At 39.6% G+C, this 14,928-nt stretch overlaps 1 protein-coding gene across 1 annotated transcript; it reads right to left on the bottom strand.

Moving 5' to 3' along the window:
• Positions 1–53: 53 nt before the first annotated feature.
• On the bottom strand, positions 54–4,654 carry cldn15a (claudin 15a). Its single transcript, XM_023832455.2, has 5 exons — positions 4,198–4,654; positions 1,874–2,038; positions 1,250–1,331; positions 1,043–1,150; positions 54–627 (listed from the first exon to the last, which is right to left on the bottom strand). Exons 1-5 carry the CDS (start codon positions 4,412–4,414, stop codon positions 528–530), a joined length of 672 nt encoding a protein of 223 aa, XP_023688223.1. The 5' UTR covers positions 4,415–4,654; the 3' UTR covers positions 54–527.
• Between the last annotated feature and the right edge of the window lie 10,274 nt (positions 4,655–14,928).

Here is a 14,928-nt window from a genome sequence, read left to right as displayed (position 1 = left end):
ACTCTGTGTTTAAGTTGTATGTAAAGTTTGACAACATTAATGCAAACACAGACTCCAAGCAGTAAAATATACACAAAAAGTGTAGCATTTATAAAAAGAAATTGACACCAAGTTTTAGCATTGTACTCATGGAGAACAATGTAAATAACATGTCAATACGCATGCACTTGTCAAAACAGTGACAAGAAGTGAAAACAAGATTCAAAATTAGATAGCCTAGATTGGTATTTACATTATAGTTTGTAGGTTTTTCCATCTTGTGTTGATTTCATGGGATTCCAGATTGTTTTCCAGATTTTTTGGTAGTGAAAGCTTAAGCACAGATATATTACATTTGTAGCAGTGAACCTTACCCAGGAATATATAACAGTTTATACTTGCTTTTGGTTCATACATGTGATATGATATGACAGCATTTAAAAATGCCTTCTGAGTGTGAAAAGAACGAATAATCAGAATTTATATAACGCTGAAGGATTCTGATAAACGGGTGAACCGGATAGACATGGTTCCCGGAGATGCTGACATCAAACGTATGCATTCTTGTCGTAGGTGCTGCCAGTTTTCCTCTGCGATTGTGCACCGAGGGAGTACACTGTGCCGTTGGTGTTCCGGTAGGGGTATGGGCTGCGACACAAGAAGGAAGGACCCAAGTTTACGACACGTACCGCAAAGTAGCTTCGTTTGCTTGACAGGAGACTGAACCAGAACATATGGATGTATGTACTGTTTTTAAACAAGCTGAATGTAATGCAAATAAAGAATGAAAGGGTGAAACTACAGGATCTGTGCAGGGATTGACATAACTGGTAGGCAAGTAATATGCATTTGTACTATTATGACAAGAAATTACCCTCATTTTAACCTTAATCACAAATGTGTACTTGCATACTAGTTATGTAAATCCCTGGATATGCACAATCATAGTATAGATAATTATATGCAAGATAATACAGGTGAGACAAACACAGTGGTGTACAGAAAAGATGTGAAAAGCAGAAATGCAAAGTCGAGCAGCATGTGATCAGGCAGGTGCGCTCACCTTGTGTCATCTCTTCCCACTTTGCAGGCACAGAGCAAACACGAGCCTCCACAGATAGCGAGGATAGCTGAACACCAGCCAATATACAGAGCCTCCCCAAGTTCATACCTGTAACACAGAGATGACACAAAACACAAGGCTTAAGTAAAAAAAAAAAAAAAGTTTAAATAAAAAAGTATTGCAAAAGTAACATTTACACTCACGTACTTTGTTCCTGGATAGAGTGGATCAAAGAATACTTGAGTAATGTTGAAGGCATACCAGGAAACAGAAATCATGGTACACAATCCTAAGATAAGACAAAAGAACAGATAAAGAAATCTTTTCATAAACCATATTTACCAAGTAGACCAAACAGTGATAAGCTGGCAAGAGTTAAGCCTATAAGCTATTTCTACATGCACAAATGAATACATTTATTATATATTTACTGAAGCATACACAATACGCAATAAATATCCTCACTGCTTAATTATTATGTATTAATTATTAAAAGTATAATAATAATAATTAATAATAATAATATGGATGTACAATATAGCTTAAAAACAGCATGTGAATTTAAAAACTTATGAAGAGGTTGGTCTGTGGCCAGTGGATCAGCTTGATGTGCCTAACATCAGAAGGTCAGTGGTTCAAATCCCAGGGTCAGCAGAGTGGTTTCACCACTGGGCCCTTGAGCAGTTGCTCCTGGGACCGGCTGATCCTGTTTTCACTTGTACTTCTCCCAGATTAATTGTAATACAGGTTTGGCAGCGTTTTCCCATATATGGTACATTTAGCAACTTCCATATATGTGGTGAATTCTGACAAAGAGCTTCCAGCAATAACCTTGCAGCAAGAAGAACGCTCCTCCAGTTCCAGCCAATCTGCCTTTCATAGTGAGGTTCTCGCCTCCAACTCTGCAGCACTGCATTCCAATCATAGTGGCTACGATCCCAAATGCCCCCATCACCACGGAGGCGATCATCAGCGCGCGGGACGCCTGCACGTACCCTGCAAAAAATTAAAATAAAATTAAAAACCGCTGCTCAAGCTAATCATTTAAACGGTGACATACTGAAAGCTTATTTCCAGAAACGAAATCTTAACGTGAATTCTCCACCGATTTTTTAAATCTCTTATTAAAAGTAAAACAAAACGACTAACTGGTTACTTAAAATTGAATATTAACTCCCAAAATGTCTATGTTAATTATGTCGCAAAACATCTATTTCTGCACAATAACGATTTATACTTTACTTTTAAGGGAATTATTTACCTACCACTTCTCCAAAGCTCGTTTTGTTTGAAACACAAGCCGTTTCCTCGCACTGGTAGACTACTTTATATAAATACCTGAAATCTTTATTTCGTCCCCTTTCTTATGACACGACTGATATATGTATTCCTGGAAATCCTACATTTTACGACCATGCATGTATTTTAATTATTAAAAATAAGTTTTGATAAGGTTTTGATAATGCCTTAGTATCACATAGTGCGAATATATAGGCTACAATTAATCATTAATAAATGCGTTCTACGATGCAAAAATATAAATAATCTGTGACCTGAAAAAAGTTTACATTATTTTGTCACTAAAGCAGTTAATAGGATTCAAGTATATTTTAGTGACGTGATTCGTATATTAAAGCAGATCGCAATGCTATTAACATTTTAAAGACGGTTCAAATGGTGGAAATTTTGATTTCTAGATTCTGGGGTATAGAACGATGGAACTTAATTTTAGAGAGGAAATGTGTAATTTTATACTGTTGTAGGCCTGTATGGTTATTTAGGCCTATCGGTTTATTTATTGCTTGCCATTTTAACTACTACTACTACTACTAATAATAATAATAATAATAATAATAATTATTATTATTATTATTATTATTATTATAATGATGTGACGACCCAGTGATTAGCAGTTGCCTCACACAGAGTTCAGCTGTTCTCCTCGGTGTCGCCTTTGTTAGACGTGTCATTTTGATATTATTAACTCATCAAATATGACGTGTATGTATAAGTGTATATGGCATATATAGCTGCAGGCTGAGAGCTCGAATCGCGCCCACGCCCTGTGTATGCGCAGTCTGCATGTTTCCTCTGGGTACCTCCTCCAGCCCGAAGACATGAACTTACGTGTCTTGATGCTGTCTGTAAGAGGCGAGTGTGTAGATGTATGTGGACTGGTACCCCGTCCAGCGGTGGGTTCTATACTGTATGGGATAGGCTCCAGACTCCCCGCACTCCACACCAGGACAAGCGGTTAAAGATGAATTTAGTGCAAAGATTAAATTACACCATTAGGCCTATCATAAGTATGTAAAAAGCAAAATATTCATTTGCGTAAACCATACAGGTTACACAAGCATAGTCGTATTGAAATATTTCATGTATGTTTTAAAATAACCTATTGGTTTGATATTTTTTTTAACGCTGAGCTTTCCAGTAGGATGTTGAATGTTAAAGTGAATGAGGCTTGATTGTCACCCTGTGCTTAGGACACTGTGCAGTAACAAAACAATAACCGCGTAAAAATTGTGCCAAACATAATCATCTGAAATTCTCACGGTAACGCGCTTATAACCAACAAATCGAACCATTATGGAAGCCGCTCGCTGCGCTCTTGTCTCGATCGAGTGGCTGCAGTCGCAAACAACTCGCGAACCTGCACATTACAGTCGGCATGAATAATATTTTTAGTTCCCTTCCCTCATCTCCTACGTGAACTTCAAAGAGGACAACAGTGAGTTAGTGAGATAGACGAAACATTGTCGTTACGCGTCCTTGACATATCTCAGCAGAAGGAATCGATCTTAACGTGAAAAAAATTTAGAGATATTGGCAGGGATGGTTCGGTAGGCACCCCAATATTGGTAATGTCCCTAACATCCATAGCCAAACCTACGCCCAAGGCTAGTTAATGAAGTGACTAGATTTATGTGTTTTAATTAATTGGCATTATATTTTATGTAAAATTTCCCTGACATTTACAAAGGACAGTAATTAATTAAGCAGAGTTGTCTCGACGAGTTGTATTTCGGTTTGCCAGTAGTTAAATTTTTACTCAGCAGCTTCTTTGTATAGAGAATCATGCAAAAATCAATGGCATCACCTGTACACCTGTAACGGAAACTAGTTAACATGCCACACAGGCCGCTACATACCAGAGAGGGCCAGCAGTGAGGGGAACTCGCGGCAGTTATGGACGCCGGTGGAGTCGGTAGCGCAGGACATCCAGAGGTTCTCATAGATGGTGGAGGTAGTAATAACGTTTCCGTCCACAGTTGAAACCTTCCAGTAACGGTTCGGTATGGTGATCCCCACCATCACCCAACCCAGAAATCCTAGAAATAAAGCTACAACTTCTACAACTGGATCCATCTGTCTTGTTTTTATCTAAAACGTTTTAAATAATTGTGTATCCTGAGTGCTCTGCGTTCTGTTTTATTCGGCTTCCATAAGTTGTGATGGACGGGCTTCTCTTGCTTAATCGCCGCCTAAAACAGCAAAGAGACTGCATAGAGAGCTGCAGATCAATGATTTATTATGCTCGCCATCCTTACCCTCCCAGGTTCTGTAGTTTTCCAGCCCTCTCCCTCCCCATATATATTTCACACACAGAAAGTGAACAGGTGTTTATCACGAAAGTCCAATGTTCGAATAATGCCCTTGGCAATCTATTCTGTCATTGATTTGTATGATCAGTCTATTACACAGTGTATGTACCTGCTTCATTGCTAACGTCATAAAATAATGACACGCTGCTTGTATCATTACCCTGCCGGCTTTCCAGCACAGTTTTTAAAGCTGTTTCATTGTTCAACACTCAGAAGTTATTTTAAACAGCTTATTATTCTCTTCGAAATTAACTAAGATCAATTGAATATTAATGTAATGCTTTTAATTTCATATAAGTGCTATTATATTATCAAAATAATGAGAAGCCCATTATGCAATCAAAATTTTATAATTCATGATGGCGAGGAAAACATTCAGAGCCTAATAATGTCTATAGTTTATTTTTTCTTGTTGTAGATGCAACAGTACTGTCTCACCTTCACAAATGGGTTTATTACTTGATGTTTAAGAATTATATTTCAGACTGTTGGTTACAGATGTTAGTTATTATGTACAAGACATGCATTCTGATGTTGCCCTACCATTAACATCATATCAGCAATTGTGTCTTGCTTGGTCAAAAGTCAGGTTTATGGCAATGAAAGTTCACCACGGCCAAGTTTTTACTGCCTGTTTTAAAGTAGCTGTCTCATGCAGTGCAGCATACCCTCTTAGGGTAGCTAGACGAACACAGGCTCTCGGTTTCATATTTGAAGAGTAGAAATATGTTGGGCAGGATCAGTGCCCATCTGACCCTGTCCCATGTCTCTTGTTCCCATTTGGCCAGCAGGTGTCACTGGCCATCCTGGTCCCCCCCCCCCCCCCCCCCTCTGTCTTGTAGCCTCTCAGTCCCTAGTGTGTTTCCCTACTCCCAGGGCTGCCATGTGGCTTAATGGGCGGTTGTCCATTATCCTGACTCCATTTTGTTGGCGGTTCAACTAGTTGGTTTTTTTTGTTTAACATTTGTTATTTTATGTTTTCTTTGTTTATTATGTGTTTGTATTTCAGTTACAGTTCCTTGTGTTTGCTCCTTGATCCTTGTTCTATTAAGTTTGGTGTTTTTACCTGCTGTATGCGTTAATTCACCTCACCTGCTCCTTGTTGCCCCTAGTTCCTTATAGCCTTCACCTGCCCCTTTACTTTACTTGGGATGCCCTCTACAAAGAAAACTGATGGTCATTTCACTTCCTCCACCATGCAGGTATTGTGGGGGGGGGGCATTTGCCTAGTTTTCCTATGCTTGGTCTGTCAGCACATCTTTCTAAAGTTGTTGTTGACCAGGGCCATGTTTCTCGAAACCTTCTTAATGCTAAGGTGTTTGTAAGTTCTACCTTAAGTTGTCTCAACGCTATAACCAAACATCACTTAACTAAAAAATAACTCACCCGTATGATAAAATGATTTTGTCTGATACATGCCTACAATCATCATTAGGTCTCGTCCTTGCGCCTGAGACCTGGAGTCAAGCAGTGAAGCAACACTGAGAAATGTTGTTATCTGGGGAAGAACAGTGATGGTGAATTCTTGCAATTAAGCTAATCACACATGCCAGATGGGAACTGGAACTCACTGTTAGATGTGAGAATGAAGTCTCAACATCTCCAAAGTACACAATCTCCATGTATGGAAGTCAATAACCAGAAAACTCAGCAGCAACATTGTCTACATCTCACATAGATCAGAACACTCTAAATATGCCGGGGGTTTCTGAGTTCTGATCCAGTATTTGGGCCTGACCAAACCTCTGGTTTATGTTTTTGACCCAGCCTTAGGCGTTACTCATGGGGGAGTGGTTGGGACACATCCCACCCAATATTCAAAACTGGTGTTTTTCCCACCCAGGATTTTGGTTTTAAAAATATGAACAAATTTGTCAGGAAAATACAGTTCTCATCTAACTTACTGACCAAAGGGAAAACACTTTTAGCCGATTTCAGTTGCATACGCATAAATGAATGTATACAGTCAATATCGAAATGAACAGGTATAGCCTATACCAGAGGTGGGAACAAGTCATTGATTTTAAAATAACCAATCTTACCGCTTAAGTTCCAAGTCAAGTCCTAGATCAAAAAAGGCAAATCTCAAGTCAACTCTTAAGTCAAGATAAGACTTGACTGTATATTAGACTGAGTCAACAAAACAAAGTCTCAAGTCCTGAACAAATCTGAATATAATCCTTTTTTCTAATTTAATGCCGCAACAAAGTTATTTACATATATAAACACATTATATCAATTTTTACAATTAACAATTAAATGCTGAAATTGCATTATATTTATGTCATCATGCTGAGTTTCTTGTGCATTATGTCTTATTTTTGCACTATATGTTCATATGCACTTTAAAAATTACACTTTTATTTATTCATGCAAGAGGTCTTGGTTGTTTTTAACTACGAGTTAAATACAGTAAAATGTTTTGTCAGCAGGTGATTACTGTAGACACTAATGTGCCAAGTTCACTGGCTTGCTAGATATTCATGTTCTGAAACTTAATTCTGTTAACAGCAATAAATATTTACAACAACATTTACTATTCGCAAAGTCATACTATTTAAAATGGTATAGGCCTATTGAGGTATTTGAGCTGACATCGCAGATTACGTGGCGGTTGCTTATGCCTCCATACTGCTGGTCAAACAAGCCCGCAGTAAGCGACGTGTTACAACGCAGAAGAAACAGTAGCAATGTATTTAGATCTTGTGCCGATTTTTGTTACATATGCCTGAGATGTGTTGTGCAGTTGAATCTTGAGCCTGGTTCAACATTTCATAGATTTCTAGCAGATCCAGAAATATGCAGTAAGTGGATTGCAGCAGTCAGATGGGTGAATTGGCAGCCCACTGAATACATTTGTTTCTGCACCACTGCAGAGGTATTAAAAGATGACTCGGAGATGATTGTAGATCGTGTTTGGCAGCCTTGCTGAATTTCCGTTGATAATTGATTTCTGTAGATTTCTGACCTGAAGTTTTGAAAGTTATCAAAAAGACTACATAAAGGAAGATCACCATCAACCACAAGTGTCACTACTGCAATTTGTCATTCACCATCAACCACAAGTGTGTCACTGCAATTTGTCATTTTTTTTGACTGACAAAATGGTGGTAGAAACTTGGCCATAATAGGCACAGTGATGTAGGTCGAAATCCTCAATATAGCTCAAAGTTGATGGTAATATGCGACACTTGTGAAAGAATGGATCGTTCTGAAGAGCTCAATGAATTCAAGCATGGTACTGTCATAGGATGCCACCTCTGCAATAAGTAAGTTTGTGAAATTTCTTCCCTGCTAGATATTCCACAATCAACTGTAAGTGGTATTATCAAGTTCAAGAAGTTTATTTTCATATAGACAACATGTACACGTTAGAACCATGTAAGGAAATTCTTACTTTGCTTGCTCACCCTTTGGAAAAGATATAAAATAGAATAAATTACAGAATCACTCAATAAAGTGCACAGTGCTAATGACATACAGTGAGAGTTGGATATGAATATGGGGTCAGATTAACTTGAGCTTTTAGCATTGTTTAAGAGTCTGATTGCCTGAGGGAAAAAGCTTTTCGTCAGTCTTGTGGTGCAGGACTTTATGCTCCTGTAGCGTCTTCCTGAAGGGAGCGGTGTGAACACGATGTGTTGGGGGTGTGTATTGTCTTTAATTATGTTGTGGGCCCTCTTGATGATCATACTGTTATAGATGTCCTGCAGAGAGGGGAAGGTTATTCCAGAAATGTACTGTGTAGTTTTAATTACACGCAGGAGAGCCTTCCTCTCCTGCACAGAACAGTTGCCATACCATACGGTGATGGAACTGGTGATGACACTCTCTACTGTACTGGGTTTTGGTTTGCATACCAAATTTCCTCAGCTTCCTCAGGAAGTACAGTCTTTTGTGCGCCTGGCTGATGAGTTGTTGTGTATTATGAGTCCAAGTCAGATCCTCACCGATGTAAGTTCCAAGGAATTTGAAGATTTCCACTCTCTCCGCTCCGGCCTCACAGATATGAATGGGAGTGTGCTGCGACTTCTTTTTCCTTCTTTTTATTGCAAAGTGGAAGCATTTAGGAACAACAGAAACTCAGCTACGAGGTTGCAGACTACAGGGCGGAGTCACCGAGTGCTGAGGCGGATGGTGCATAAACGTCACCAATGTTCTGTTGACTTAACAACTCTTCAGCACCAAGACATTTTGGACAGTTATATGCTTCCAACTTTGTGGGACCAGTTTGGGGAAGGCCCTTCTCTGTTCCAGCATTCTTTCATCAGTGCACAAAACAAGGTCCATAAAGAAATGGTTGGGTGAGTTTGGTGTGGAAGAATTTGACTGGCCCGCATAGAGCCCTGACCTCAACCCCATCAAACACCTTTGAGATGAATTAGAACGGAGATTGAAAGCTAGGTTTTCATGTCCATCATCAACACATCAAAAATGCTCTTCTGGATGAATGGGCAAAGATTCCCACAGACACACTCCAAAATCTTGTGGAAAGCCTTCCCAGAAGAGTGACAGCTGTTATAGCTGCAAAGGGGGGACCAGCTCCATATTGACGCCTGTGGATTTAGAATGGGATGCCATAAAGGTTCCTGTGGGTGTAATGGCCAGGCGTCCCAAAACTTTTGTCCATATAGTGTAAAACTACTACCACTACTATTACTATTACTAGTAATAATAATAATAATAATTAAGAACTGGGAAATATATCGTGCTTAGCTTAAAGTCATCTCTGGAATCACGATAACGCATGCATTATTTTGTTACTCAAACTGAAGAATAATATGAACATAGATTTTAACAGACGTATAATATTCCTTCCTGGTTGTAAGCAACATGAAAGTTTAGGTCATGACGTTGCACAGAATCCCAAAAAAATCCGAACTGAAATCAAACGTTATTATTTCATGTGGCATATTTCATTAAAAAAAATTACCAGACAGATGCATGCATAGGATAAAAATATCATAATTTGCAATATTTGTTTTATTTAATTGAAGGTTTATACCTTAAAATTTTAAGATCTTTTATGTTATGACGTGTTCTTTCAGTGGTCATCATACTTCTCTTTTTATGGCCATTTGCCAATGTTTTTTTTAGATGGATTACATGGTCGGGATTAAATATGTTTGGATCCACCTGTTGAGTACATGCAGTTATATGTATATGTGGTAGATGCTATTAATGGCCATGGTGAGAGATTTTAAGAAATAATAGTTTAACATCTCTTCTCGTAATACAATGTCCTCTCTTTTCTTGCTATGTGTTTTAGTCTTTTTGAAAGCACTGAAATTCAGCTGGGACTTGCTTGCAGTATTTTAGTGGTATTTTTGTTGGATATGAATAATCAGTACATCACAAGTTTAAGTAAAATCATTAAACAAAAAATTAAATATGGGTCATTCTCACGAACTACGAAAAACCATTTTTTGTAGAGCAGTTGACATTATTTTTCAGGTAGACATTGTCATTTGCAGCTCTGATTTGATGATTTTTTTTTAAACCACTACCCCAAATTAGGAGCCAAAACCCAGTGACACAGACTGTTTTTATATCTTTAAACTTTATTCCATGTATCCCATAATAAACAATCAACTTGTATGATAAGATGTATATTTTTGCCCATTTTTGTTAGTTTTGTGATTTTCTTCTCGTCTCAGTAAATCTTACCCTGGATTTGATGAAATACTATTACAGAAATAAATGGTAACATAAAACTGATCAACTATCCCAGAGGCAAAACTGACAGTTTAGTTATATAATTTGAGTCTGTCTTCACACTAATTTAAAAAAATAATCACTGAAAACTGTGTGATTAATTAGTAATATTTGTAATCCATTCCAAATAATAAATGAACAACTCAGTATCAGTACCCAGAGCTGGGTAGTCATAACAACCCAGTGGTTAAACTGCATAACCCATGAACCAGGGTCAAAATAACCCAGGGCGTGTTCTGTCCAATATGTATCCAGCGCTGAGCTGCCAGTTAACCCAGGGGACTGTGTCAAAAAGTCAGAATTCTTAAGCCGGATAATATGTTGGATTTAAGATAGTCTGCGTTCACCTAAATGAACAAAGGTAAAGTCCATTTAAACTGGGGTACCTTAAATCCTTAACCCAGCATTTTTCAGTTTGCAAACTGTGTCATGTGCTTCGTGGGACATGCTCCAGGCTTACCGTAATCCACACTGAAAAAGCACTCATAAAAATGGAAGTGTGCCTGCTTTCCTATGAAACCTTAAACGTAGAGTATAAAAAAATAAGATAACCACCATGCAATGTTTTCCAGGCAATTGCAGTCATAAAAACACACCATGATGTGATGCCACTATGGAAGTAAATTAATGACAAAAGTCGCTGATGAAAAAAAACACGTTGAATTACACTTATCGAATAAAAACGCATTGCATTAATGACGCTTTGAATTTTTGGGGACTGTACTTTAATATGTGTATACATTTAAACATTGAACATTTCAACTGAAAACATTTCAATTGTAATTTCATTGCTTAAATATTCAGTACAAGAATATTCGGCTTCAAAAATTCAGTTCGGACCCGGTACATACGTATTTTAAAGTGCATGTTTATAATTCAACCACATGAATTCAGTTCATTTAATTTCGCCTCAAAATAAATTTCAAAAGCACAAATTCAGTTGAAAATATTCCATGTGTTTTATTCGCATTTTTATTATTTAAGCAGTAACATTCAGTCCTCTTATTTCTGCATTACAATATTCAGTCCCGTTATTTTCGCTGTTTCAAAGACGCTGCCACAATTTCAGTGGTTTAAAGTACGGTCCGAAATTCAACCCTCTACATCCGGGAATAGCAGGATGAGCGATAGACTGCAGATAGAGTTCTCTTCGGGAACCGCGATCAAAATGGAGCAAGTGATCAGTACAAGTACTGATTGACTTTGCAACAGATTTTCGTTGATCGTGTTTTATGTTTCTTGTCGTTCACTGGTCAATACAATAACTTATTGCGCCCCCAAATAATAGTTTTTTATGTAAGTAATTCGCTAGCTGCATTAATTATCACCAAACTTATCTTGCTAACGTAAGATGCCTGCGGGCAACTACAAGGTCCGCTATCTTGCAAGCTGGCCAGCTAGGTTGTTGGGATGGGATAGTAGTCGACTTGGGGACTGACAGGTCTGCGATGTCGGCGATGACACCAGAAGGGACCTAAATAGCACTTTGAAAGTATGATATGCCTAATTAATTAAGGAAAAGACGGTGGAGATGAAACGGCATCCGACAGTGCTGGGCCGTGAAATATCGCGTCGTGTTTATGAACATTCATATCGTCATCAGTGTATAATATCGTGCTAAACATTTGTTTTCTTACATAATTAATACTTATAATGCACTATTTATACAAATTACATGAGTCAGTTGCTGGCACCCTTACCATTATACCTGTTGCCAGCAGCTTTCATAACTCCATCCATCCATCCATTTTCTCCCGCTTATCCGAGGTCGGGTCGCGGGAGCAGCAGTCTCAGCAGGGAATCCCAGACTTCCCTCTCCCCGGCCACTTCATCCAGCCTGGGAACGCCCGAGGCGTTCCCAGGCCAGCCGAGAGACATAGTCCCTCCAGCGTGTCCTGGGTCTTCCCCGGGGCCTCCTCCCAGTGGGACATGCCCGGAATACCTCACCAGGGAGGCGTCCAGGAGGCATCCTAATCAGATGCCCGAGCCACCTCATCTGACTCCTCTCAATGTGGAGGAGCAGTGGCTCTACTCTGAGTCCCTCCCGAATGACCGAGCTCCTCACCCTATCTCTAAGGGAGAGCCCAGCCACCCTGCGGAGGAAACTCATTTCGGCCGCTTGCACTCGCGATCTCGTTCTTTCGGTCACTACCCATAGCTCGTGACCATAGGTGAGGGTAGGAACGTAGATCGACTGGTAAATCGAGAGCTTCGCCTTTTGGCTCAGCTCCTTCTTCACCATGACAGACCGATGCAGCGCCCGCATCACTGCGGACGCCGCACCGATCCGCCTGTCGACCTCCCGCTCCATCATCCCCCCACTCGTGAACAAGACCCCGAGATACTTAAACTCCTCCACTTGCGGAAGGATCCCATCCCCGACCCAGAGAGAGCATTCTACCCTTTTCCGGCTGAGGACCATGGTCTCGGATTTGGAGGTGCTGATTCTCATCCCAGCCGCTTCACACTCGGCTGCGAACTGTCCCAGTGAGAGCCGAAGGTCACGGTCCGATGAAGCCAACAGGACCACATCATCTGCAAAAAGCAGAGACCTAATCCTGAGGTCACCAAACCGGACACCCTCAATGCCCTGGCTGCGCCTAGAAATTCTGTCCATAAAAGTTATGAACAGAATCGGTGACAAAGGACAGCCCTGACGGAGTCCAACCCTCACCGGAAACAAGTCCGACTTATTGCCGCTCATGCGGACCAGACTCTGGCACCGGTCATACAGGGACCGAACAGCCCTTAAAAGGAAGCCCGGCACCCCATACTCCCGGAGCACCCCCCACAGGACTCCCCGAGGGACACGGTCGAATGCCTTCTCCAAGTCCACAAAACACATGTAGACTGGTTGGGCAAACTCCCATGAACCCTCCAGAACCCTGCGGAGAGTATAGAGCTGGTCCACTGTTCCACGGCCGGGGCGAAAACCACACTGCTCCTCCTGAATCCGCGGTTCGACAACTGACTAGCTTTCATAACTGACTGTCGTTATCATAAATTTATCACGCTGATTTAAACTCTTGGTGTGTAAACCTTGTAGTTGGCAAAAATTCAAAGCGGCATTAATGCAATGCGTTTTTATTCGATAAGTGTAATTCAACGTGTTTTTTTTCATCAACGACTTTTGTTATCAATTTACTTCCATATGCCACTGCCTACATTAACAAGGCTGCCAATTATATTCTATAAACTAACACCGTCAGGACATTCTTTAGTCTGAGGTGTTTGTGAAAGGGCTTGTCACTGTCTGCCTCACATTTAGTGATGTTTAATAAGTAACCTGACAGTAGAGATAAAGTCTAATCACTAATAGACTGCAATCTTTATGGTTGTAAAACAGTTTCCATATTTCCCAGCTCTCACGTGTTTCTGGAACTGTGCAATAGAAACAAATTCCTGCCAGTGTTGCTTTTGATTGATAGTTGGATAATGCTATCACTATGATGAAACTTGGCGAAAGTTAACCAAGACTTAACCAAAGAGCACAAGGCCAGTAGCCAAATTCTGGGCACGTGTTTACATCTGCAGGAACGCATGTGAGAGGTTATAGGTTCTGCCTTTCGTGGGCCGAGTCTGCGCACGGTATCAGCCCTTGTTCCCCAGACCACTCTAATTAGCTCATTTGAATACGAGAACTAATTTAAGACCCTGTGATGATGGATGAAGTATTAAATTGAAACTGAATTAATGCCAAAAGTATTCAGTCATTCTAATTTATTAAGGCCTTTCCATAAAACAGACTACTTTACTATTGGGGGGGGGGGTCATTTCTCTTCTATTTTCTTGACAAGATCCCAGCTTTCTTCTAAAGCAGACTGTAAAACATCATATTGAGAAGACAATAGGGTGGCACAATTCTGGGAATTTTTTTCCCCATTAATTCTAACTTGGAATATTCCCAAAATTCCCCCATCTTAACTTCCCATGGAATGGAAAGTTTTTGGAAATTTTCCACCCATTTGAAACCCTAGAAGACAGCCAAAAGAATCAGTCATAAAAATATTGCTATTATCAACAATGACCTTTATACTGTTCAGATTTTGAAACCCAGCATTGAAAGATGTCTTGATGTGTGTGATCTGTTAACACTTGCTCAGGCTTATCCAGACAAGATTTATCAAAATTCAAGCCCCATGGCTCTAATAAATAAGGTTTGTGTTCTTCCTTTAGAATAATCAGGTAATTAAAAATTTTAAACTATACTCTTCATGCTACAGTATTATGCACAAATATTGACATTTTCCACTGAGATCAATAAACGATCAATAAAATCTTGTGTTAAGGTTTTAAGGAGGAAGAAACCTTAAAAACATAAACAAAGGCCGAATTATGTGGATTCCTGTTCAAATGTTTTGATGTCAATTTGTAACGTTTTACAATCTTCAATGTGTTTGTGAAGCAGACAAAGTCTAAATGCAATTTGCAAAGCAAGAATTTTGAGAAATGTGCTTACCTCGTCTCACCTTTGCTATTCAATAAAAACTTAAAAGAAAAACTAAGTTTAAACATTGATAGGAAACAAACGCCATTTCTGGGCGTGACACAGATGGCCAGACA

Source organism: Paramormyrops kingsleyae, chromosome 10 (genome assembly GCF_048594095.1).
Source record: "Paramormyrops kingsleyae isolate MSU_618 chromosome 10, PKINGS_0.4, whole genome shotgun sequence".
Classification (NCBI taxonomy): Eukaryota; Metazoa; Chordata; class Actinopteri; order Osteoglossiformes; family Mormyridae; genus Paramormyrops; species Paramormyrops kingsleyae.
Note: the sequence above shows the minus strand (reverse complement) of the source record. Positions and strands in the feature narration are given on the sequence as shown.